The sequence below is a fragment of the Saccopteryx leptura genome, chromosome 1 (genome assembly GCF_036850995.1).
Source record: "Saccopteryx leptura isolate mSacLep1 chromosome 1, mSacLep1_pri_phased_curated, whole genome shotgun sequence".
In the NCBI taxonomy this organism is placed as follows: Eukaryota; Metazoa; Chordata; class Mammalia; order Chiroptera; family Emballonuridae; genus Saccopteryx; species Saccopteryx leptura.
Window position 1 is genome coordinate 387,555,211 of NC_089503.1, and position 24,142 is coordinate 387,579,352.

Below are 24,142 nucleotides of genomic sequence, written 5' to 3' on the forward strand. Positions count from 1 at the left end.
TCACCGCGGCATCTGGCGAACGCTCGCCGACGTGCTCGTGACGTCATTGGCCCGCGCCGGAACTCTATTCCCGCGGCCTCTCCCGCGCGGTCCCGGCCCCTTACCCGGTATCACCAGATCCCGGACATGAGCCGGAAGAGGCCGTGCCTCGTCCCGGAGACCCTGGGACTGAAGAGGCGGCGGGAACCGGGCCGTGCCGAGGCAAGGCCTTTGAGGAGCGAGGCAGGTAACCATGGCAACGCGGGATGGGGGAGGACGGCGTCCCCATCCGCGCCCCGCCCGTGCGTCCTGGGTCCGCGGCCCGCTGACCCGGCCTCTCCGCGCAGGGGCGGCGCGTGCGGCCGTGGCGGAGCTGCTGCAGCTGTTCCCGCGCGGCTTGTTCGAGGACGCCCTGCCGCCCATCGCGCTCAGAAGCCAGGTGTACAGCCTCGTGCCGGACCGCACGGCGGCCGACCGGCAGCTGGTGAGCTCTCGTTCCGCCGCCCCTCCTGGGCCGGGCACCGCTGTGCCGAGGATGGTGCTGCAGAGCCCGCGGGCCGCAGGGAGCGTGCCAGGCGGTGCATCTTTTCGGGCGGGCAGATGTCAGGTGACAGCGGGCCCTGGCACCAGTGTTGTTCCCGCTTTACGCCGCGGGCCGGGAGTTCAGCGCGTGGGAAGCGAAGAGAGGGGACGGTGTGTCGGGCGCCTGGGAGGTCGGGAGACGAGGAGGCAGGGAAATCGGTTCGCAGATCCTGCGGCCGAGAACGACCAAAGGGCCCAAGCCAGGGCCGTATAACCGGGAGGGAGAGGCTGGTGAGAGTGAGGGCGAGGGACCCAAGAGAACTCGCAGCCGTGACGGATGCCGGAGGGCGAGGTTGGGGGGGCGTGACTAGAGCAGGAGGAGCGCACTGATTGGTTGGACAGAAGTGACGTTGAATTTCGTGCAAGCTTGAGTAGGAGGTCCGAAGGCAAAGTGGAGCGGACTGTTGCAGAGGAGGGTGGGGAGGGACTTCTGGGCCAGTGATGCAGAATCGGAAGTTATCAAGGTGTGAGCTGTGGGTCAGTGTGTGGATGTGGGTGAGATTGGGTAGGAAGAGTGAGTCGAGGGGTGATTTTCAACCTTGTTACACACTTCAGGAGATATTGAAAGCTATAGCTCTCTTTATCGAAAATGCATATATGCCACACCTCTACAGGGTGCATGTACAGTGTTGGGGTTTCACAGATCTTCTGAGGCCCAAGGTTAAGGACCTTAGGTTTACAGTGAAAGGTAATACAGCCAAATCCACAGCGCTGGGAGATACCAGTTTAAGGTCGTGTTTCTCAGACTATGTCCTGAGTTCTACCTGTATCAGAATTATTTGTGCTGCTTCTTCAAAAATACCCACTGAGGTCATGAATGAAGATCTCCTGCCTGACCAGTGGTGGTGCAGTGGATAGAGTATTGACCTGGGACACTGAGGACCCAGGTTCAAAACCCTGAGGTTGCTGGCTTGAGCTTGGGATCACAGACAAAACTCCATGGTTACTGGCTTGAGGCTAAAGTTGCTGGCTTGAAGCCCAAGGTCGCTGGCTTGAGGCCAAAGGTCACCAGCTTGAAACCCAGGGTCGTTGGCTTTAGCCCAAAGTCGCTGGCTTGAGCAAGGGGCCACTGCCTTGGCTGGAGCCCCTGGTCGATGCACATATGAGAAGGCAGTCAGTGAACAACTAAGATGCCACAATGAAGAATTGATGCTTCTTTCCTGACTAGGCAGTGGCGCAGTGGATAGAGTGTTAGACTGGGACGCGGAGGACCCAGGTTTGAGATCCTGAGGTCACAAGCTTGAGCGTGGGCTCATCTGGTTTGAGCAAGGCTCACCAGCTTGAGCCCAAGGTCACTGGCTCGAGCAAGGGGTCACCAAGTCTGCTGTAGCCCCTGGGTCGAGGCACGTATGAGAAAGCAATCAATGAACAACTAAGGAGCCGCAAGGAAGAACTGATACTTCTCATCTCTCCCTTCCTGTCTGTCCCTATCTATTCTTCTCTCTGACTCTCTCTTGCTTAAATAAAAGTCTTCTGATTTCTTTCTTGACTTTTTTTCTTTGATACATGGGGTTGATTAGTAATGTATGTCTTAATTTGTAAACATTTTCTTACTACCTTGTTATTGATTTCTGGCATAAGTGATATTGTGGCCAGAGAACCTACACCACGTGATTTCAGTCATTTGAAACTTATTTAGGCTTGCTTTGTGCTCTGTGGTTAGTTTTGCCAAACATTGTATGAATACTTAAAAAGAACTTGCCCTACTCAGTTATGTCTTAGTAATTAGGGTTACTGTTGAAGTCTGCTAGGTCTTCACTTGCTTGTTTTGTCTGTTTGTTCTATGAGTTACTGAGAGTTGGATTAATGTTTGTGATTATGGATATGTTAGTGTCCCTTCAAATATTTCTCCTACTTTATCTCTTTTCATTTAGCCTGGGACTCCAATTAAACATTTATTGGACCTTTTCTTTGTATTATTTAAATCTCTTTGCCTCTGCATTTCCAATTTTTTTGATTGTCTTTATTCTGGTTAGTTTTTTTTCTTAAATATGTCTTACAGATTAGTAACTTTTTAAAAAAGACTTTATTCAACTTCAGACAGGACAGAGGGGAAGAGAGAGGGTGAGGGAGAGCAGGGGGAGGATCAGGGAGCATCAACTCCCATATGTGCCTTGGGTTTCAAACCTGTGACCTCAGCATTCCAGGTGAATGCTTTATCCACTGCGCCACCACAGGTCAGGCCAGATTAGCTTTTTATTTAGCTGTGCCTTAGTCCATTTAATGCATCCATTGAGTCCTTAATTGTACTTGCCAGTTCTAGGATTTCTACTTGGATGTTTTCCAAATATATTATGCCAATTTAATTTCTTCTGAAAATTCTATCTTGGGTTTTATTTACTTCAGCGTTATAACAATAGGGTTTTTTTTTTTTAACAGTCTGTTTTTGATAATTCCTCACTAACCTTACTTTTGGGGTCTGTTTCTTTTGAATTTTGTTTCCTTATGTGCCCGGTTATTTTTTACTGTGCCAGATAGATTTGCCTAAATCATCAGATTCCCTCCATTTCCCAGTTACTTCCATGAATTCTTGTGTTCACTTACTATCTCGTGAGCTCTTTGATGCTTAACAATTTGAAAGATAATATTTTATCTGGCACTTGAGTACATTTTCAGCAGGCGGGTTGCTTCTTGCTGTATTCTGGTGAAGAGTCGTCCTAGTTGATTTTTATTTGTTTTTTTACATTTTATCCCATATTCTTCCCCACTTTCCTCTACCCCAAATCTAGACTGTTAATTCCCCGGCAGCAGGGCCGGTGTCTTGATCACTGTTTTATCCTCGTGTCTGGCGTATGATTGGTCTTAGCAAATGTGAACTAACAGTTTGACACAACAGATGAGGTGGGGGGGGGGGATGGAAGGACCAATTATATAGAAGAGACTTTTGACAATTCACCCAGTTCTCTCTCCATGGTTTTTTTCAGGGTGGGCTGAGTGCCCAGCACATAGCAGAGCATCTTACCTGACCCCTTCTTTTCACTCCCATCTTTCCGGAGACAGAAGGAACTTCAGGAACAGGGGGAGATTAGAGTCATCCAGCTGGGCTTCGACCTGGATGCCCACGGGATTATTCTCACCGAGGACTACAGGACCAAAGTGCGTGTGGCTGTGTGTGTCATGGAGGGTGGGGTGGGCAGGCAGGAAAACTGGGGAAAGGAAATGAAAAGAGGCAGAGCCCTGGCCAAATAGCTCAGTTGGTTAGAACTTCGTCCTGAAGCACAGAGGTTGCCGGTTCAATCCCTGTTCAGGGCACAGACAGGAACAGATTGATGTTCCTGTCTCTCTCTTTCTCCCCCTTCCTCTCTCTCTAAAAATCAATGAAATAAACATTAAAAAGAGAGAAAAAAGAGGCAGGCTCTGGCCAGGTAGCTCCGTTGATTAGAGCATTGTCCCGATACGCTGAGCTTGTGGGTTCGATACCTAGTTAGGGCACTATCAGTACATAAAAAATTTAAACAAGGCCCTGGCCTGTTGGCTCAGCGGTAGAGCGTCAGCCTGGCGTGCGGGGGACCCGGGTTTGATTCCCGGCCAGGGCACATAGGAGAAGCGCCCATTTGCTTCTCCACCCCCCCCCTTCCTCTCTGTCTCTCTCTTCCCCTCCCGCAGCCAAGGCTCCATTGGAGCAAAGATGGCCCGGGTGCTGGGGATGGCTCCTTGGCCTCTGCCCCAGGCGCTAGAGTGGCTCTGGTCGCGGCAAAGCGACGCCCCAGAGGGGCAGAGCATCGGCCCCTGGTGGGCAGAGCGTCACCCCTGGTGGGCGTGCCGGGTGGATCCCGGTCAGGCGCATGCGGGAGTCTGTCTGACTGTCTCTCCGGTTTCCAGCTTCAAAAAACAAAACAAAACAAAAAAATACAAAAAAAAAAAAAAAAAAGCCTGACCAGGCGGTGACGAAGTAGATAGAGCGTCGGACTGGGATGAGGAAGGATCCAGGTTCGAGACCCCAATGTCGCCAGCTTGAGCGCGGGCTCATCTGGTTTGAGCAAAAAGCTCATCGGCTTGGACCCAAGGTTGGAGTTGTCTGGGCTCCAGCAAGGGGTTACTCGGTCTGCTGAAGGCCCACGGTCAAGGCACATATGAGAAAGCAATCAATGAACAACTAAGAAGTCGCAACGCGCAACGAGAAACTAATGATTGATGCTTCTCATCTCTCTCCGTTCCTGTCTGTCTGTCCCTGTCTATCTCTGCTTCTGTAAAAAAAAAAAAAAAAATTTAAACAAATTGGGATCTACTTCAAAAAGAAAACAGAAAGAAAGGAAGAGGCAGTTGTCCCACCCCACATCTCACCCAGGGCACGGGGCTCCAGGAAGCAGCAGTGTGAGGGAGAGGGGCGGGAGAGACTTGAGCGGAAGGGGACCTGCCTGCCCCCCCCCCCCCCCCCCGCAGAGAAGTGTCCTGGGGGAGGTCACTGCAGGGTGACGGAGGGGACAGACCAGCCTCTCCTCTGCGGTTCCAGGTCCTCAGCGCCTGCGATGGCCGATCATACGCCAGCACCGTGCAGAAGTTTCTGGCTTCGGTGCTTCCAGCCTGTGGGGACCTTAGCTTCCAGCAGGACCAAATGACACAGACTTTTGGCTTCAGGGACGCAGAGATCACGTGAGACTCGGGGGACCAATCAGATCAGGCCTCTGGCACCTCCCTGTGCCCCCCCCTTCCAGCCGTGTCCTTGTCCTTTGCCTTTCCCTGAACCTGCCCCAAAGCTGACTTCTTCCTTTTTCTTTCTTTCTTTTTTTCCAGTAAAATGTTCTAAATTTGTATTGTTTCCCCAAGAGAAGAGGCCTGTCTTACCTGAGACCTAGACTAAAATTCAGGCTGTCTGGGCGGCCAAGCAGAGGCGCCTAGAGGCCGGGCAGGGACCGTAAATGCCGTTGAAAAGAGCAGCACCCAGGCACGGACAGGATAAATGTATCAGTGCAGGGGTTGCGCCTGGCTCAGCCCCCCCCCCCCCCCCCCGCCTTTAACCCCTGCCGTGTGTGAAGGCTTCTCTGCACCTGTCAGGGGGACGGGAGGGCCGTGGCAAGGTGTGTGTGGGCAGCGGCATGGCCCCAGAGGAAGGACCCGCATTTCTCCCCTGGGAGCGGCCGAGTGCCGTCAGGGCCGTGGTCAGGCAGGGCTCTGAGAGCAGTTCTGGGGCGCAGGGAGCAGGGAAGTGTCGGAGGAGGGCGGTGGGGTCGGCACACAGGACCAGAGACAGAGAGCGGCTAGGCAGGGGTTGGGGGGGGGGTCCGTCATCTGGCCCCTTCGCCTGGCTGCTCATGTTTCTGGAGACAGTGTCCAACTGTCAGCCGGGAAGAGAGGAGAGAGGGTTCTCGGGGCCAAGGCCTCACCTCCTGGCCTCGCACCCTGCTTAGGCAGCTGGTGAACGCTGGAGTCCTCACTGTCCGGGATGCCGGGAGCTGGTGGCTAGCTGTGCCCGGAGCTGGGAGATTTGTTAAGTGTTTTGTCAAAGGTATCCCGTCTGCCACGCAGCCCCCCACTCCCCCCCTCCGCCCCAGGAGCGCCTTTCGGTGGCTCCTCGGCCTGCATGCAGGCCTTCCTCACCTCGCCCTGCTCCCGTGCCCCACCTCTCTCCTCCAGGGCGCCAGGCGGTCCTCGGCATGGTCCGGAAGGCCAAGTACCGGGAGCTCCTCCTCTCAGAGCTCCTGGGCCGGCGGGCGCCCACCTCGGTGCGACTGGGCCTTGCCTACCACGTGCACGACCTCATCGGGGCCCAGCTGGTGGACTGGTGAGGCTTGTCCCCAGCCTCTGGAGTGGGCAGAGCGGTGGCCCGGAGCAAAGTTGGGTTTCCTCCCCACTCTTGCTTCCTCCACTAGGGCAGCCCTGCTCCTTTGTCCCCTGGAACCCGGGAACATCCCTGGCCAAGTCCTGAGTCCTGTCCCCCCCACCCCAGACCTCGGGCCTCTGTCTGGACCCAGCCTGTCTGTCTGTCTCTCACAGTGTCTCCACCACGTCCGGGACCGTCCTGCGCCTGCCAGAGACGTGAGGATCCTGCTCACCGGGCAGACTCCCCAGAGCGGGGCGAGGCGCCCCGACAGTCACCCGGCAGCGCTGGGGCCAGGACGAGTGCTGGGCGTGTGGGCGCGCCTTGTCGGGAGGGCTGCCGCTGCTTCCCGGCCGGTGGGGGACTTCGGGCTTCCCTGCCCTTTCCCGGAAGCGGAGCCAGAAGCTGTGCCAGAGCGCCGTCCTCCCTGCAGCCGGGGTGTGGTGCTGTCCCGGGAGAGGGAGAGGAGGGGGTCTCGGGAGACTGGAGGGACAGGGTCTCCTTACACGTGGGCTTAAAACTGCCAAATAAAGTGCTTCTGCTGGTGCTACTTCCTGGGCGTCTTGTTTACTGTGACGAGTGGCTTCCCGTTGGGAGGTAAAGCGACACTTGGGCCTAAGCTTCGCCTGGTTGATCTGAGAGGAAGAGAAATGCCCAGGCAGGCTGCCCTGGGGGTGGTGAGGGCGAGCCCGGTCTGAGCCAGGGAAGTGCGTCTGGTCCGGCCGGGCCTGCGAAGAGCAGAGGCCCACCGGGGTTCGGGTTTCCTGGGACTGAGAGGACGAGACCAGGGTTGTCGTAGCGCGTCCTGCTGGGGCCTTGTCGAAGGAGTCCTGCTTCTCCAACCATGTGCTCCACCCACGTGTGCTGGGCATGTGCACACAGTACACACCCAGATGTGCCCGGTAGGGGGGTGCCCAGGCCCCCCGGATGAGAGGGATTAACGGAGGGTCAGAATAAATGGGCCACAACATCCTCAGGTTTCCTCAGGGACCCGGGTGTCCAGGGAGCCCCCCCACCCCCAATACTGGGCCTGGGGCCAGTTGCATTTCTTGGCTGTCACGTGGTTTCCCGGCTTAGTTGGGCCAGGGGAGGAGCAAGGCCCAGAGTGAACTCTGCCCCACGCGCCCAAGGGAGACCAGACGGGAGCAGGTGGACCCACGGGTCTGATCCCTCTTGGGTCTTGCAACCATGAGGCTCCTGTGGGGGCTGCTCTGGGCCTCCAGCTTCTGGGCCCTGTCCGCGCAGAAGCCCAGGTGCGGGGGGCAGGGCGCTGCGGTGGTGGTGGGGGCGGGGTGTGGGGGCCCAGCGGGGCCCACGGCCGACTGCCGGTCTCCCCCAGGTTGCTCCTGTTCGCTCCGTCCGTGGTTCACCTGGGAGCCCCTCTGTCAGTGGGGCTGCAGCTCCAGGACGCCCCCTCGGGGCAGGAGGTGAGGGGGTCCGTGCTCCTGAGAAACCCGTCCAATCTGCGTGTCCCCTGCTCCTCGAAGGCGGACTTCGTGCTCAGCTCCCAGAACGACTTCGCTCTCCTCAGCCTCCAGGTAGCCAGCCCCCCGCTCCGGGCTTCTCCCGGCCGGCCGGCCGCTCCGCACCCCTCCTCCCCCTCCTCCGCCGGACGGCCCCTTCCCGGTCCTGCCTGGGCCTCGGCTTCCTCCCTCTGCTCGTCTCTGACCCGCTCCCCTGCCCTCCGCTCTCCGCCCTCCCGACAGGTGCACCGGCTCGGGGCCGAGAGCTGTGGCCTCAAAAGCCTCCGCGGGAGCTCCGAGGTCCAGCTGGTGGCCCAGGCACCGTGGCTGAAGAGCTCTCTGTCCCAAGGGGTGGACACTCAGGGCATCAACCTGCTCTTCTCCTCTCGCCGGGGCCACCTTTTCCTGCAGACTGACCAGCCCGTTTATAACCCCGGCCAGCGGGGTGAGTCTCAGCAGCGGCCTCCGCCTTGTCCCCTCCCTCCCCCCCAGTGAGAGGACTTCAAAGTGCCTCCCGGAAGGCCCAGGCCGCCGGAATGTTTGTTCTCTGCCCCTCCCTGGGAGGGTGGGGGCGTGGGGCCCTGCGCGGAGGGGCTGCTGCTCACCTCACCCTCCCCTCCCAGTTCGGTACCGGGTCTTTGCCCTGGATCAAAAGATGCGCCCGTCCACGGACACTCTCACGGTCACTGTGGAGGTGAGTCAGTGACCTCTGACCTTCCCCATCAGCCGGGGCCATGGACCCGACCCCCGACCGTGACCCCTCTTCCTCCCGCCACAGAACTCGGTTGGCCTCCGTGTGCGGAAGAAGGAGGTGTTCGCACCCTCGTCCATCTTCCAGGACGACTTTGTGATCCCAGACATCTCAGAGTGAGCCCCCCCAGCACAGCGCCCCACTCCTGCTCCCCGCTCTGCACCCCGCAGTCCTCCCCCAGGGAGCCTCTGGCACAAGTGGGCGAGTCCCCTCGTCTGTCCGCAGGCCGGGGACGTGGAAGATCTCGGCCCGGTTCTCAGATAGCCCGGACTCCAACAGGAGCACCCAGTTTGAGGTGAAGAAGTATGGTGAGAGCCGGAGCTGAGCCGGAGCTGAGCTGCGACGGGCAGGGGCTGCCCGTGAGGGCTGGGGCTGAGCCAGAGCCGGAGCTGGGCTGCGAGGGGCTGAGCCGGAGCCGGAGCTGGGCTGCGAGGGGCAGGGGCTGCCCCCTGAGGGCTGGGGCTGAGCCAGAGCCGGAGCTGGGCTGCAAGGGGCTGAGCCGGAGCCGGAGCTGGGCTGCGAGGGGCAGGGGCTGCCCGTGAGGGCGTGGGGCTGAGCCAGAGCCGGAGCTGGGCTGCGAGGGGCAGGGGCTGCCCCCTGAGGGCTGGGGCTGAGCCAGAGCCGGAGCTGGGCTGCGAGGGGCTGAGCCGGAGCCAGAGCTGGGCTGCGAGGGGCTGAGCCGGAGCCGGAGCTGGGCTGCGAGGGGCAGGGGCTGCCCCTGAGGGCTGGGGCTGAGCCAGAGCCGGAGCTGGGCTGCGAGGGGCAGGGGCTGCCCCTGAGGGCTGGGGCTGAGCCAGAGCCGGAGCTGGGCTGCGAGGGGCAGGGGCTGCCCCTGAGGGCTGGGGCTGAGCCAGAGCCGGAGCTGGGCTGCGAGGGGCTGAGCCGGAGCTGGAGCTGGGCTGCGAGGGGCAGGGGCTGCCCCCCGAGGGCTGGGGCTGAGCTGTGAGGGGCTGCTCCCTGAGGGCCTGGGGATGGGGGACGAGGGGGGAGCCACCACCCCATGGAAGCGGTCTTTATTTCTTATTTACTTATCAAATACTTTATTTATTGATTTGAGAGAGAGAAAGGGTCGGGGACGAGCAGGAAGCATCAGTTTGTAGTACTTGCTTCTCACAAGTCAAGCCCGGGGTGCTGAACCGGTGACCTTAGTACTCCGAGTCAGTGCTCTGTCCACTGCGCCACCGCAGGTCAGGTGGGGGGGAGTCTTTAAAGAGCCCTTCCTCTAGAGTTTGACCCACCTCCCCCTTTGCCCTGTTCAGTCCTTCCCAACTTTGAGGTGAAGATCACCCCTGGGAAGCCCTACATCCTGACAGCACCTGGCATTCCTCCTGAAATCCAGTTAGACGTCCAGGCCAGGTAATGGGTCCAGCTCCCAGACTCCCCATCCAGTACACGGAGCTGCTTCCTTCCTTCACCGAGCCCCCCACCCCCAGACCATTCCCACGGGGTCTCAGGCCCTTGGCCCAGCCCCCTCCGGTCACTCTGTGGTCACAGGTACATCTACGGGAAGCCAGTGCAGGGCGTGGCCTATGTGCGCTTCGGGCTCCTGGATGAGAACGGGGAACGGACCTTCCTTCGGGGGCTGGAGAGTCAGACCAAGGTAGGAAGGAGGGGAGGGGGTGAGGTGAGGAGGGGAGGGGAGGGGAGGTGTGGAGGGGGGAAGGGGGTGAGGGGTGGAGGGGAAAGGGGGTGAGGGGTGGAGGGGAAAGAGGGTGAGGTGTGGAGGGGAAAGGGGGTGAGGTATGAGGGGAGAGGGGATGAGGTGTGGAGGGGAGAAGGGTTGAGGTATGGAGGGGAGAGGGGATGAGGTGTGGAAGGGAGAAGGGTTGAGGTATGGAGGGGAGAGGGGATGAGGTATGGAGGGGAGAGGGGTTGAGGTGTGGAGGGGAGAGGGGATGAGGTATGGAGGGGAGAGGGGATGAGGTGTGGAGGGGAGAGGGGATGAGGTGTGGAGGGGAGAGGGGGTGAGGTGTGGAGGGGAGAGGGGATGAGGTGTGGAGGGGAGAGGGGATGAGGTATGGAGGGGAGAAGGGTTGAGGTGTGGAGGGGAGAGGTGAGGTGTGGAAGGGAGAAGGGTTGAAGTGTGGAGGGGAGAGGGGATGAGGTGTGGAGGAGAGAAGGGTTGAGGTGTGGAGGGGAGAGGAGGTGAGGTGTGGAGGGGAGAGGGGATGAGGTGTGGAGGGGAGAAGGGTTGAGGTGTGGAGGGGAGAGGGGATGAGGTATGGAGGGGAAAGGGGGTGAGGTGTGGAGGGGAGAGGGGATGAGGTGTGGAGGGGAGAAGGGTTGAGGTGTGGAGGGGAGAGGAGGTGAGGTGTGGAAGGGAGAAGGGTTGAGGTGTGGAGGGGAGAGGAGGTGAGGTGTGGAGGGGAGAGGGGATGAGGTGTGGAGGGGAAAGGGGGTGAGGTGTGGAGGGGAGAGGGGATGAGGTGTGGAGGGGAGAAGGGTTGAGGTGTGGAGGGGAGAGGAGGTGAGGTGTGGAAGGGAGAAGGGTTGAGGTGTGGAGGGGAGAGGGGATGAGGTATGGAGGGGAAAGGGGGTGAGGGGTGGAGGGGAAAGGGGGTGAGGTATGAGGGGAGAGGGGGCGAGGGGTGGAAGGGAGAAGGGTTGAGGTGTGGAGGGGAGAGGGGTTGGGAGGGGAGGGGAGGGAAAAGGAGGTGAGGTGGGAGACTCATCCGTCACCCTGTTGTATCTTCACCACAGCTGGTGCAGGGCCAGTGTCACCTGTCCCTCTCGGAGGCTGAGGTCCAGGCTGCCCTGGAGAAGCTCAACGTCCGGCTGGCGGACCTCCCGGGGCTGCGGCTCTACGTGGCAGCGGCTGTCATTGAGTCTCCAGGTGCGTGGCCTCGCCTGATGTGACCCAGACCCTGGGCTCTGGCCCCTGGGCCGCCCCTCTGCCCTCCAGCACCCACATCCCCTGCCCCCCCCCCCTGGCTTACCCTTATCTGGGACCAGAGCCAGGAAGGACCCAGGAGACCGACTCCCCAGCTGGGCTCTGGGTGGCTTCTGGGGGAGCAACGTCGTCCCCACCTCAGTTTATTTCTTTTTGCCTATCCATTCGTCCGTCCACCCTTCCACCCCTTCGTCCCACAGACCTGCGTAATGCTGGTCAGACCTCTCTGGGTACTGGCCCTGCGCTGCTCCACAAACACCGAGCCGAATGGGGGACGGCCTGCACTCCGAGGGGTCAGGGTCCCGTGGGCAGGACACACTTGAGCCGCCCCCTGCTCCCGGGCCCCCCGCCGGGCCCCCCGCCACCCTCTCTGCTGTGTCTTGCAGGAGGAGAGCTGGAGGAGGCCGAGCTCACATCCTGGCCTTTCGTGTCCTCTCCCTTCACCTTGGATCTGAGCCACACCAAGCGACACCTCGTGCCTGGGGCCCCCTTTGTGCTGCAGGTTTCTCTGCCGGGTCCAGGGGTGTGGGGGGCGGGTGTCGTCAGGGGGCCCAAGGCCTCTCTGACCCTCGCTGACCTGCCCCTCCCCGCCCACCTAGGCCCTGGTCCGGGACATGTCTGGCTCCCCAGCCTCTGGCGTTCCTGTCAAAGTTTCCGCCACGTTCTCTCCGGCATCTGCTTCTGGAATACAGCACTTCCAGCAGAGCACGGATGGGAGCGGCCGGGTCGCAGTGCTCATCATGGTCCCCCAGAGCATCTCAGAAGTGCAGCTCTCGGTGGGACTCCGCCCTGTGGGAGCACGGGGGAGGGAGAGGCAGGCTGGGCTCCTGGGGGACCCACGGCCCAGGCGCGGGGAGGAGTGGGGGGCCGACCCTCGCCACTGACCCCCCACCCCCTCCAGGTGTCTGCGGGCTCCCCCCATCCCGCCACGGCCCAGCTCTCCGTGAGGGCCCCACCCGCAGGAAGCTCTGGGTTTCTGTCCATTGAACGGCTGGATCATCAACCTCCTCGAGTTGGGAACACCTTCAGGGTGAACCTGCGTGCCGTGGGCGTCCGCGGGGCCAGCTTCTCTCATTACTACTACATGGTGCGAGTGCGGGGCGTGCGGGGCCGGTTGAAAAGGGGGCGGGGCGCGGGGCAGCGAGCCCTCCGGTGGGCGGGGCGTGCACTGAACCCTGAACGGAACCCCTGTGGCCCCAGGTCGTGTCCCGGGGCCAGATCCTGGCTGTGGGGCGAGAGCCCCGGGGGACCCTGACCTCCGTCTCCGTGTTTGTGGACCACCGCCTGGCACCCTCCTTCTACTTTGTGGCCTTCTACTATCACGCGGGCCTCCCAGTGGCCAACTCCCTGCGAGTGGACATCCAGGCCGCACCCTGTGAGGGCAAGGTGACGCACCGGGAGAGGCGGTGGGGGTGGGAGAGGAAAACTGTGCCCGCTCTGACTGCCCCCACTCCCGCCTCTGGCAGCTGGAGCTGACGGTGGGCAGCCCCAGGGACCACCTTCCCGGGGAGAGTATAAAGCTCGGCCTGCACACGGACTCTCCAGCCCTGGTGGCCCTGGGCGCTGTGGACACGGCCCTGTACGCTGTGGGCGGCAGGTCCCACAGGCCCCTCGACATGGGCAAGGTTTGTGAAGACCCTGTCCCCAGCCCGCCCTCCTCCCCGACACAGTGTCCTGCTGCCCTGAGCCTGGGGCCTGGGGCCCGGCCCCTGGACCTCGCTCTCACTGTGAGCCCTGTGGTCTGTGTCCCCCAGGGCCTGTCTCTCCTATTCGCCCCTCTTCGCCCTCTCACCAGTCAGTCCCGCCCCCTCACCAGTCAGTCCCGCCCCCTCACCAGTCAGTCCCGCCCCCTCACCAGTCAGCCCCGCCCCCTCACCAGTCAGTCCCTCCCTCTCACCAGTCAGTCCCTCCCTCTCACCAGTCAGTCCCGCCCTCTCACCAGTCAGTCCCGCCCCCTCACCAGTCAGCCCCGCCCCCTCACCAATCAGTCCCTCCCTCTCACCAGTCAGTCTCGCCCCCTCACCAGTCAGTCCCGCCCCCTCACCAGTCAGCCCCACCCCCTCACCAGTCAGTCCCGCCCCCTCACCAGTCAGCCCCTCCCTCACCAGTCAGTCCCACCCCCTCACCAGTCAGTCCCTCCCTCTCACCAGTCAGTCCCGCCCCCTCACCAGTCAGTCCCTCCCTCTCACCAGTCAGTCCCGCCCTCTCACCAGTCAGTCCCGCCCCCTCACCAGTCAGTCCCGCCCCCTCACCAGTCAGCCCCGCCCCCTCACCAGTCAGTCCCTCCCTCTCACCAGTCAGTCCCGCCCCCTCACCAGTCAGTCCCGCCCCCTCACCAGTCAGCCCCTCCCTCTCACCAGTCAGTCCCGCCCCCTCACCAGTCAGTCCCTCCCTCTCACCAGTCAGTCCCGCCCCCTCACGTCAGTCCCGCCCCTCGGCCACGCTTTCTCTGGGACATCCCTGCCTTTCCTGGCCAGGTCTTTGAAGTCATGAACAGCTACGACCTCGGCTGTGGGGCCGGCGGTGGCGACAGTGCCCTCCAGGTGTTCGAGGCCGCTGGCCTGGCCTTTTCTGATGGAAAGCAACTGACCTCTGCCAGAAAGAGTGAGAGTGGAGGAGGACGGGGGTGGGTGGGGGGCTAGGGGAGAGGAGGGGTGGGAAGCCTGGGCAGGGGTGTGGGAGGGGAGCAGGAGGCCCCCCCCCCCCCAGGCCTGGCCCCTGCAGCCCTGCTCTCTCCCAGGTCTGAGCTGTCCCAAGCAAAGGAAAACCCGGAGAAAGAGAGACGTGAACTTCCAGAAGGCAATTAATGAGAAGTGTGAGTTGTGGGTGCCTATGAAGCTCTCCACTTGGGCTCAATGGTCCGGAGGACGGGTCTGATCCCTCGGCTCCTCTGCTCCGGAGAGAAGCAGTATTTGGGGCAAGAGATGCAAGTTCTGGAGGTGCTGATGGGGGGGATGGCAGGGGCTCTCTCCGCAGGCCTCTCTTGAGTTCCCGGTCTCCCAGGGTGAGCCCTGTGTACTTGGAGGTCAGGGCGGGGAGGTGCGTGGCTGGTGCTCACCCTGTGAAGGCCCCGTCGTGGGCCGCATGCTCACCCTGCCCTGGGCCACATGCTCACCCTGCCCTGGGCCACGTGCTCACCCTGCACAGGCCCCGCTGTGGGCAGCATGCTCACGCTGCGGGCCCTGCAGTGGGCCAGTACACTTCCGCAGTCGCCAGGCGCTGCTGCCAGGATGGGATGACGCGGCTGCCCATGGCCCGCACCTGCGAGCAGCGGGCGGCCCGCGTGCAGCTGCCGGCCTGCCGGGAGCCCCTGCTGTCCTGCTGCCAGTTTGCGGAGGGCCTGCGCAAGAAGATGCGGGTCAGGGGCCAGGGCGGCCTGGCCCGAGGTGAGCCTCAGGGCGGGGGCGGGGCTGGGGTGCCAGGAGTGCCCAGCGGCCCCTCATGCCCTCCACTGTGGGCCCACAGCGATGGAGATCCTGCAGGAGGAGGACCTGTTAGACGAAGACGACATCCCTGTGCGCAGCTTCTTCCCCGAGAACTGGCTCTGGAGAGTGGTGTCCGTGGACCGCTTCCACCAGTGAGGGCGGGCGGTGGGCGTGGCGTGGGCTCCGGCGGGTGTCCCGGGGCGGCCAGGGCAGTGACCGGCTTCTCACCTCCTGGCCAGGCTCCCACAGGTGCTGCCGGACTCCCTGACCACGTGGGAGATCCACGGTGTGAGCCTGTCCAAAACGACAGGTGAGCTCGTGGCGCCTGCGCCTCCAGCCGCCCCCCCCCCCCGCCCCCCGCCTGCAAGGAGGGGGCGCAGACCGCCGGGGTCTACCCGGCCTGCCCTGGGGCTGGGAGGCAAAAGCAGGGAGGGGAAGGGGCACCCCGGCCCCTCCCTAGTGGGACCCTGCGGCTGTAGTGCCCCCAGGCCTCTGATTCCTGCCCCTTCCCGTGTCCGTTTGTCCCTCCGCAGGCCTGTGCGTGGCCACGCCCCTCCGGGTCCGAGTGTTCCGCGACTTTCACCTGCACCTCCGCCTGCCCATCTCCGTCCGCCGCTTCGAGCAGCTGGAGCTGCGGCCTGTGCTCTACAACTACCTGGATAAGAACCTGACCGTGAGGCCGCGCGCGGGAACCTGTGTGCACAGGGGTGGGTGGGGCGGGGTGGGCGCCGGGCTCCCGCCATGCCTGTCTTTCTGCCTCCAGGTGAGCGTCCACGTGTCCCCCGTGGACGGGCTGTGCCTGGCTGGGGGCGGAGGGCTAGCCCAGCAGGTGCTGGTGCCCGCACACTCTGCCCGGCCCGTCGGCTTCTCTGTGGTGCCCACCGCGGCCGCTGATGTGTCCCTGAAGGTGGTGGCCCGAGGGTCCTTGGAGTTCCCTGTGGGGGACGCAGTGTCTAAAGTTCTAAAAATTGAGGTGAATGCAACAGCCGTGAAGCCGTTTCCCCGGCTCCGGGGTTTACCCGCCAAGCCCCTGGCCCCCTCTCTCACTGCTGGCCTGGCCGAGGCGCCGTAGCCAGACCCAGGGCCTTGGTCAGTGTATGTCCTCTCCTGTTCTGACCCAACTCTGTCTCTGAAGCTCCGCCTGCAAGTGCTGGGGGGTCTGCCCTGGGAGGGCAGCCGCAGTCCCGGGTGGTCGGCGATCGCTCAGACCTCTCTCTTCCCTGAGACAGAAGGAAGGGGCCATTCACATGGAGGAGCTGGTCTACGAGCTCAACCCCCTGAGTGAGTGGCCCCCGGCCCCTGCCACCACTGTGGGGGGGTGTAGGTGGAGGGAGACGTGGACAGCAGGCCGGGTTGACACTGACAACTTACACCCTCTCCTCAGACCACCTCGGCCGGACCTTGGAAATTCCTGGCAACTCTGATCCCAATATTATCCCTGATGGAGACTTCAGCAGCCACGTCAGGGTCACAGGTGGGAGTGTCCTCTGGTCCCTTCTCAGCGGCCACCCTCAGATTCACGCGCAACCTACGTGACCCTTGGCCCTCTGACCCAGGGTCCCCAGGCCTGCCCTTCACCCTTCGCCCTCTCCTTCTCCTGTAGCCTCAGATCCACTGGACACGTTGGGATCTGAGGGGGCCTTGTCACCAGGGGGCCTGGCCTCCCTCCTGAGGGTTCCGACCGGCTGTGGGGAACAAACCATGATCCTCTTGGCCCCGACACTGGCCGCTTCCCGGTACCTGGACAGGACGGAGCAGTGGAGTCAGCTGCCCCCCGAGACCAAGGACCGCGCTGTGGATCTGGTCCAGAGAGGTCTGGGTGCAGGGCAGTTAGTGGAGTCTCGGCAGCCCGGGAAGCTGGTGGGGGGACGGGCGGCGTCCTGATGGGAGGGGGGCGTGGTGCCGGGTGAAACAGCAGCCCCCCCTCCCCAGGCTACATGCGGATCCAGCAGTTTCGGAAAAAGGATGGTTCCTACGGAGCCTGGCTGCATCGGGAGAGCAGCACCTGGTGAGGGGTCTGGGCCCCTGAGAGGCGCAGGGCTGCCGAGGGCAGAGCCGTGTGGAGGGAGGGCGACTGCCCGACCAGGTGCCCCGGGCGTGGGGCTGCCTAGGGACCGGCCTGTCCTCAGCTCGCTCGTCCTCCCTCTAGGCTCACGGCCTTTGTGCTGAAGGTCCTGAGCCTGGCCCAGGAGCAGGTGGCCGACACCCCCGGGAAGCTGCAGGAGACGGCTGCGTGGCTGCTGACCCAGCAGCAGGCCGACGGCTCGTTCCGGGACCCCTGTCCGGTCCTGCACAGGGGCATGCAGGTGCGGGCGGGGGGCAGGCGCGCGGGTGGGGGCTCTCTTGGCCTCTTCCCGCTCCTGGCTGACCTCCTCTTCTCCCTCCGCCGGCCAGGGGGGCTTGGTGGGAAATGATGAGACCGTGGCGCTGACGGCCTTTGTGGTCATCGCTCTTCATCATGGGCTGGCTGTCTTCCCGGACGGGATGGAGGAGCAGCTGAGACAGAGAGTGGTACGGGCACTGGGCACCTGGTCGCCCCCCCCCGGGCCCCAGCTCCCCCCCCTTGCTCCCCGGGAACCCGGGCGTCCAGCCCACCGGGCTTCCTCCCCACTTTCTCCTAGGAAACTTCCATCTCAAATGCAAACTCGTTTTTGGGGGCGAAAGCAAGTTCCGGGCTCCTGGGTGCCCACGCCGCCGCCATCACGGCCTACGCGCTGACGCTGACCCGGGCCCCGGACGACCTGCAGGACGTGGCCCACAATAACCTCATAGCCATGGCCCAGGAGACAGGCGGTGAGAGCCAGGGGTCCCGCGTTGAGCCTGCGGTGTGGTGGGCCTTTTCCAAAGGGAAACACGGCCACAACCCCAAGACAGAGTGGGAGAACAGCAGGGGTGGCGAGGGCAGGGTGGGGGGGGGAGCCCGACGCCGGCGGCCGGGGCCCAGGTGACTGGCATCCTCTCCGTTCACCGGTGGGCCTCCCCTCCCTCCCAGATGACATGTACTGGGGCTCAGTCATCGGTTCTCAGAGCAACGTGGTGTCCACCCCGGCCCCTCGCGGCCCGGCTGACCCTGTGCCTCAGGCCCCCGCCGTGTGGGTTGAAACCACAGCCTACGGCCTGTTGCACCTGCTGCTCCGGGAGGGCAAGGCAGAGATGGCCGACCAGGTGGCCGCCTGGCTCTCCCACCAGGGCGGCTTCCAGGGGGGCTTCCGCAGCACCCAGGTAGGGGCTGCCCAGGGGAGGGGCTCCCGGGGGGCGGGCGGTCCTGAGACCAAGTGCCTGAGTCCCGGTCCCACCTCCCCAGGACACGGTGGTCGCCCTGGACGCGCTGTCTGAATACTGGATCGCTTCCCACACCTCTGAGAGCAGGGAGCTCAATCTGAACCTCAGCTCCACGGGACGCAGTGGGTTCAAGTCCTACCTGCTCCAGCTGAGCAACCAGCAGAGTCGCGGGCTGGAGGAGGAGCTGCAGGTGAGCAGCGACCTCGCGGGGGTTGCCAGGACGCCTGGGCCTACTGCCCGGGCTGGGACGCCCCGGTCCCTCACCCCTGCGGGAGTAGCTCCTCCTGGTACCCTGGCGGGCAGACAGGCTGTGTGACCTGGAGAGCCCCTACCCTCTGAGCCCCGATCGCTCCTCTGAAAGCAGTGGACGCCGGGCCTGCCCAGCAGGCAGTGTGGGCGAAGGTGTCGAGTCTGTCTGTCGGGGCGGGAGGCGGGAGAGGGGGGCCGTTTACGGGGAGGAGGTGAGTCGGAACAGGAAGCGTGCCCTCTGACACCTCTCCCTTCTCTGTTCCTGCAAGTTTTCCTTGGGCAGCAAGATTCAGGTGACGGTGGGAGGAAACAGCAAAGGAACCTTGAAGGTGAGAGCCCACAGCTCCTCCGATGCCCCGGCCGCAGGGAGTAGCTGCAGTCTTGCGTGGGAGGCCTGTGGGCGGAGCTCAGGGTCAGAGGAGGAAGCGTCCCCCCCCCCCCCTCCGGGCCGGTGTTTCCCGCGATCAGTCCTGGGGTCCCGGGCGCTCTGCCCTTGGTGTGGTCTCTGCTCTCTCGGGGTGCCTGCCCTCTCCTCCCCCCCAGCGCTGAGCCGTGTCCACACCAGTGCCCAAGCCCCTCATGTGCGCCCTTGTGTCCCAGATGGAGCCTCTTCCCCCCCCCCCCGCTGCCCTGCTGCCCTCTGGGCGTGTCTCCCTCCCGAGCCCTCTCATGGCCCCAGTAACTGCTCCCCTGTGCCCTGATGCCCAGGCCTAAGACAGTCTTGGAACCTCTCCCACCCCCATGTCTCACCCCTGGAGCCCTGTCCATGGTGCAGTGAGACTGACCCTCTGAGGACACTGGTCAGCTTAACCTTCAGACTCTTCCCTGCTCACGGTTGGGTCCCTGCCTGCCCCGGGCCAGACAGGTGCACCCCCCTCCCCCACATAGGCTCCTTGCTTTGAATGTCGTCTTGCTGCTGCTTGTCCCACATGGCGAACTCATTTTCTTCCTTCTGGCCTCAGCCAGAGGCCAGCGCAGCTCCCTGTGCTCAGGGTGCAGAGCCACGCCTACTGCGGCCCCCTGTGCGCCGGGTGCGGGGCCGCGCCCACTGCGGCCCCCTGTGCGCCCGGGTGCGGGGCCGCGCCCACTGCGGCCCCCTGTGCGCCCGGGTGCGGGGCCGCGCTCACTGCGGCCCCCTGTGTGCCGGGGTGCGGGGCCGTCCCTGAGGGCAGGCCCAGCGGTCCCCTTGGTCTCACTGTCACCCCCACACCGAACCACTCATAGTGGTGGACTGGTCAGGAAGGGAAGGGCCAAAGGCTTCAAGTCCTTCGCCCGGGAGATGCCCTTCGGGCTGTGGCTCTGGAGTGAGGTCTGTGGTCCCCAACGTCGCGTGTCCTTTCCGGCCTCTTGCTGAGCCAGGTCCTTCGTTCCTACAATGTCCTGGACATGAAGAACACAACCTGCCAGGACCTTCATATTGAGGTCACGGTCATGGGCCACGTCGAGTACACAAGTAGGTGTTGGGGTTGGCGGCCACAGGTCCCCTGGGGGGCTGGTGCCGGGGGCCGGGTCTCAGCGCCTCCCCCGTGCAGTGGAAGCAAACGAGGACTACGAGGACGAGGACTATGACATGGACTTGGCTGGAGACGACCCGGAGGCCGTGGCCCCGCCCGTGACACCCCTGCAGCTGTTCGAGGGCCGGCGGAGCCGCCGCAGAAGGAAGGCGCCCAAGGTGGCGGATGAGCAGGAGTCCAGAGTGCAGTACACCGTGTGCACCTGGTGAGCCTGCGCGGGGGGGGGGGGGGGGGGGGGGGGGCTGGGCGGGGCAGGGCGGGGCAGGGCGGGGCTGGGCAGGGCTGGGCAGGGCGGGGCTGGGCGGGGCCGGGCGGGGCCGGGCGGGGCAGGGCGGATGAGCAGGAGTCCAGAGTGCAGTACACCGTGTGCACCTGGTGAGCCCGCGCCGGGGGCGGGGCGGGGCTGGGCGGATGAGCAGGAGCCCAGAGTGCAGTACACCGTGTGCACCTGGTGAGCCCACGCCGGGGGCGGGGCTGGGCGGGGCCGGGCGGGGCTGGGCGGATGAGCAGGAGCCCAGAGTGCAGTACACCGTGTGCACCTGGTGAGCCCGCGCCGGGGGCGGGGCGGGGCGGGGCGGCCTCTCCCGGTCGGTCGGCGCAGGGGGGACCCGGACCACCGCACATGTCTCTCTGCAGGCGGAACGGCCAGGTGGGGCCGTCGGGCATGGCTATCGCGGACATCACGCTCCTGAGCGGCTTCCACGCCCTGCGGGCTGACCTGGAGAAGGTGTGGCTTGTGCCCTCAGGAGCCCCCCCCAAGCTCTCGAGCCCCCTCCCTGCGACCTCTGACCCTCTCCTGCCTTACAGCTGACCTCCCTCTCTGACCGTTACGTGAGTCACTTTGAGACCGAGGGGCCCCACGTCCTGCTGTACTTCGACTCGGTGAGCGGTGGGGGCAGCACAGGGCATGGACGGCACTGCTGCCCGCGTGGGTGTTGTGAGGTCTTCCAGCAGGTGGCGGTGTGGCCAGAGCTCCCGGGGAGGCAGGATGGGCGTGGCCAGAGCTCCCGGGGAGGCAGGATGGGCGTGGCCAGAGCTCCCTGGGAGGCAGGGTGGGCGTGGCCAGAGCTCCCGGGAGGCAGGATGGGCGTGGCCAGAGCTCCCTGGGAGGCAGGATGGGCGTGGCCAGAGCTGGTCACGTGGGGGGAGGGGGGGCGGCTGCGGGGGCGGAGGGGGCACGCCTGCAGGTGACAGCGGCTGACCCCCGAGTGCGGTTTAGGGGGCAGTGCCGGTCAGCAGGCTTGAGAGCGAGCCTGTCCCTCGGCTGAATTTATTCAACTTGAGGGTTTGCTTTGTTTTTCTTTTTATTGACCTTCCCAGTTTTTACTTTTATATATATATATATATTCAATTGTACTTTCACAAAGTGACGTCAGTCATTGATGAGTTGTCTTTGGCTAAAACAAAGTTATCGACTTCGGTGGCTCTTAGAATTTTCTGGAATGTTGCCTATTTTAACCTCTTGGAGAAAATGTGAGAAAGGCATGTTGACATAGTAACACGGTGTTTGTGGGTCAGGAAAGACCCCCTTGTCCGGTGCGTGCGGAGGGGCCAGACCCCATTAGCCTGGGCAGCCGGGTGGGGGAGTCTGCCTCAACAGTGGAGATTTCAGAGCCGGGAAGATCTCCGGGCAAGGGCCAGACCATGCAGCAGCGCAGCCTGGCCGGCCGCAGGGGGCCGTATGGGCGTGAGGGGCGGGCACTGTGCCTGGATGTGAGTGGCAGGGTCCCAGAGGACCAGCAGGTGACGGCACGTGCCTTTAAGCTGTGACAGAGAAGGGAGCCCCCCACCCCCGCTGTACCCGTGAGGAAGCAGGGCTGTCAGCAGCGGGGGTGGGGGGAGTGGGTTGGGGGCAGGCAGCAAGATTCGCAGAACCTCTACGTTCTGATGCGGGAATGAGGGTGATAGCCCTGTGGGAATCAGCCAGGATGGGTGTGATGAACACCAGGGTGCGGTAGGGACCTTCATGGGGGGGGAAGGAAGACAGGGGACGTCAGAAACCACCAGGTCAGAAGCAGGGACGGCCCGGAAGCCAACCCTGCATGTAGGGAGAGCGTCATGGAGAACGTGGCCATGATGTGAGACTCTGCAGAGGAGCCCGGGGACCAGGGGCCAGGAGGAGGTCACCATCTGGGCAGTGAGGTCAGCAGAGACCTTGGGCGCAGTTTTCAGAGTTCCTGATGGCCAGGAGATAACAAAATGTGAAGGACATGGAAGATGGGACCAGTGGGTATACGGGGCGGGACACGCAGCCCAGCGAGCGGCCTGACCTCCCCCGCCAGGTCCCCACGTCCCGGGAGTGCGTGGGCTTCGGCGCCGTGCAGGAGGTGGCCGTGGGTCTGGTGCAGCCGGCCAGCGCGACCCTGTACGACTACTACAACCCCGGTGAGCGTGCAGGGAGACTCGGGGTGTGGGACGGGGCAGTGGGGGGCGGCAGGGAGGTCCTGTGGCCCCTGAGGCCTGGGCGGCCGTGCGGGCACCACGTGCCCTGATGCCCCTCGCTGCCTCTCTGCAGAGCACAAGTGCTCCGTGTTCTACGGCGCGCCCACCAAGAGCAAGCTCTTGTCCACGCTGTGCTCCGCTGACGTCTGCCAGTGTGCCGAGGGTGAGACCCAGGGCCAGGGCGGGGGGACAGGTGGGGACAGTGGCCTACTGGGGGGACACCCTGTCTCACCCTCCCTCACCCCGACTTCAGGGAAGTGCCCCCGGCAGCGGCGTGCCCTGGAGCGGGGGCTGGTGGAGGTGGACGGCTACCGGATGAAGTATGCCTGCTACCACCCCCGCGTGGATTACGGTCAGTCTCCTGCCCGCCCGCCCTGGGGGCCTCTGCCTGGCCGCTGCTCCCGCGGGCCCGGGCGACACACCTGCCTTTCCTCCCCCTGCCTCCCTCACAGGCTTCCAGGTGAAGGTTCTCCGGGAGGATTCCAGAGCCGCTTTCCGCCTGTTTGAGACCAGCATCAGCGAAGTCCTGCACTTCTGTACGGAGGGGCCGGGCCGGGCGGGGCGGGGCTGGCAGGGTTGGGGTGCAGAGGGAGCTGAGGTCTGGCTCTCAGGCCTGGAATCGTAAAACTTCAGGGTTCTGAGCTGGGGTCCCCTCGGCCCCTTGGGAGTTCCGGCCTCGTCCTCGCTGGGGGAGCAGCACCCCGCTGGGACGGGCGGGCTCACTGGGGCGGGGCTGCAGAGTGCCTGGCCCTGCTGGCCCTGCCCCTGCCCTCTGACAGCCCCGTGCCCGTCTCCCCTCAGCCAAGGATGCCCAGGCCAAGGCTGGTCAGACCCGGAACTTCCTGGTTCGGGCCTCCTGCCGTCTCCACTTGGAGCCCGGGAAGGAGTACCTGATCATGGGTCTGGACGGGGCCACCCAAGACCTCAAGGGAGAGTGAGTGCCGGGCCCCTGGTCTCCTGCTGGTCTCACACGCCGTGAGGGAGCGGTCCTCGGCGCCCGGCCCTGCCCTGACTCCTCCGCAGCCAGAGACCCCGTGCTCTCCTCTCCCTGCCCGCCCGCCCTTCCTCTGGAGCCCCGCTGACGGCCCTTTGCCCCCCGCAGCCCCCAGTACCTGCTGGACTCAAACAGCTGGATCGAGGAGATGCCCTCGGAGCGCCTGTGCCGGACCACGCGCCAGCGGCAGGCCTGCGCCCAGCTCCGCGCCTTCCTGCAGGAGTATGGCACGCAGGGGTGCCAGGTGTGAGGGCTGCTTGCCCGCCACGGGGGCCCGGGCCTGGGGGCGATGCCCGGGTCAGCCCAGGGCGGGGCCAGAGACTCAATAAAGGCCTGGAACAGCCAAGTGCTGGTGTGTGTGTCTCCCGGACGGACGGAGGGCCGTGTCCCCATCGGGCCTGGGAGCCCTGGCCAGTGTTTGCCTAATCCTCGGCCATCCCCTCCCCGATGACTCAGTTCATCACAGGACCACCCGAGTCAGCGGGCTCATGACCCAACAGCCCGCGGCCTGAGGACCCGGCGTCCACACCAGGGCCCGCTTTCCTTGGTGCCCGCAGGGCCAGCCACAGCCTGCCGCAGCACCCCCTGTGTCCCCCGTGTCACCGGGCGCCGAGGCCTCAGGCGGGCCGTGCTCAGCTCACACCCGGCGCTCACGCCTCTGGAGCGGCCGCCCGCCCGTGTCCCCCACTCCTCTGGCACAGTGGGCAGTTCTGGGAGCGGCCGAAGGCCTGCTGACGCTGGATCTTGTTATCAGCGGCGTTAGGAAACCCCCGGGTTGCACAATCCCCTGGTCCCGAGCTCTCTCCTCCCAGG

The 24,142-nt window shown here is 63.7% G+C and overlaps 2 protein-coding genes across 3 annotated transcripts; both read left to right on the top strand.

Moving 5' to 3' along the window:
• Positions 1 to 6,884, top strand: STK19 (serine/threonine kinase 19). 2 transcript variants are annotated; one of them, XM_066359791.1, is made up of 7 exons: positions 1 to 226; positions 327 to 586; positions 3,562 to 3,657; positions 5,015 to 5,154; positions 5,910 to 6,007; positions 6,136 to 6,283; positions 6,496 to 6,884. In XM_066359791.1, the coding sequence occupies exons 1-7, from the start codon at positions 127 to 129 to the stop codon at positions 6,539 to 6,541; spliced, it is 888 nt and encodes a 295-aa protein (XP_066215888.1). In that variant the 5' UTR covers positions 1 to 126; the 3' UTR covers positions 6,542 to 6,884. The 2 variants fall into 2 exon arrangements, with proteins under 2 accessions (XP_066215888.1, XP_066215889.1); XM_066359792.1 differs by having other exon boundaries at positions 327 to 463; positions 6,496 to 6,883.
• A 533-nt stretch (positions 6,885 to 7,417) lies between these two features.
• LOC136387771 (complement C4-A-like) lies at positions 7,418 to 23,675 on the top strand. The gene is made up of 41 exons (XM_066359793.1): positions 7,418 to 7,572; positions 7,659 to 7,857; positions 8,026 to 8,227; positions 8,406 to 8,476; positions 8,561 to 8,649; positions 8,759 to 8,841; positions 9,793 to 9,889; positions 10,028 to 10,133; positions 11,234 to 11,366; positions 11,810 to 11,925; positions 12,023 to 12,199; positions 12,325 to 12,510; positions 12,624 to 12,809; positions 12,890 to 13,048; positions 13,901 to 14,027; positions 14,164 to 14,238; positions 14,612 to 14,809; positions 14,889 to 15,000; positions 15,088 to 15,158; positions 15,382 to 15,521; positions 15,612 to 15,821; positions 16,078 to 16,129; positions 16,233 to 16,322; positions 16,452 to 16,661; positions 16,781 to 16,856; positions 16,998 to 17,154; positions 17,243 to 17,359; positions 17,470 to 17,641; positions 17,841 to 18,070; positions 18,153 to 18,320; positions 18,649 to 18,708; positions 19,739 to 19,832; positions 19,912 to 20,098; positions 20,530 to 20,620; positions 20,701 to 20,775; positions 22,176 to 22,278; positions 22,409 to 22,498; positions 22,589 to 22,687; positions 22,788 to 22,871; positions 23,137 to 23,269; positions 23,438 to 23,675. Exons 1-41 carry the CDS (start codon positions 7,508 to 7,510, stop codon positions 23,577 to 23,579), a joined length of 5,232 nt encoding a protein of 1,743 aa, XP_066215890.1. The 5' UTR covers positions 7,418 to 7,507; the 3' UTR covers positions 23,580 to 23,675.
• Positions 23,676 to 24,142: the final 467 nt, after the last annotated feature.

What these genes read in the sequence shown, in the direction of transcription:
- STK19 (XM_066359791.1), top strand. Translation starts at nt 127, where the DNA reads ATGAGCCGGAAGAGGCCGTGCCTCGTCCCGGAGACCCTGGGACTGAAG. An exon ending in CCGAGGACTACAGGACCAAA is followed by an intron (nt 3,658 to 5,014) that starts GTGCGTGTGGCT and finishes CTGCGGTTCCAG; the next exon opens with GTCCTCAGCGCCTGCGATGG. An exon ending in GGGGCCCAGCTGGTGGACTG is followed by an intron (nt 6,284 to 6,495) that starts GTGAGGCTTGTC and finishes TGTCTCTCACAG; the next exon opens with TGTCTCCACCACGTCCGGGA.
- LOC136387771 (XM_066359793.1), top strand. Translation starts at nt 7,508, where the DNA reads ATGAGGCTCCTGTGGGGGCTGCTCTGGGCCTCCAGCTTCTGGGCCCTG. An exon ending in GGGCCACGTCGAGTACACAA is followed by an intron (nt 19,833 to 19,911) that starts GTAGGTGTTGGG and finishes TCCCCCGTGCAG; the next exon opens with TGGAAGCAAACGAGGACTAC. An exon ending in ACCCAAGACCTCAAGGGAGA is followed by an intron (nt 23,270 to 23,437) that starts GTGAGTGCCGGG and finishes TGCCCCCCGCAG; the next exon opens with CCCCCAGTACCTGCTGGACT.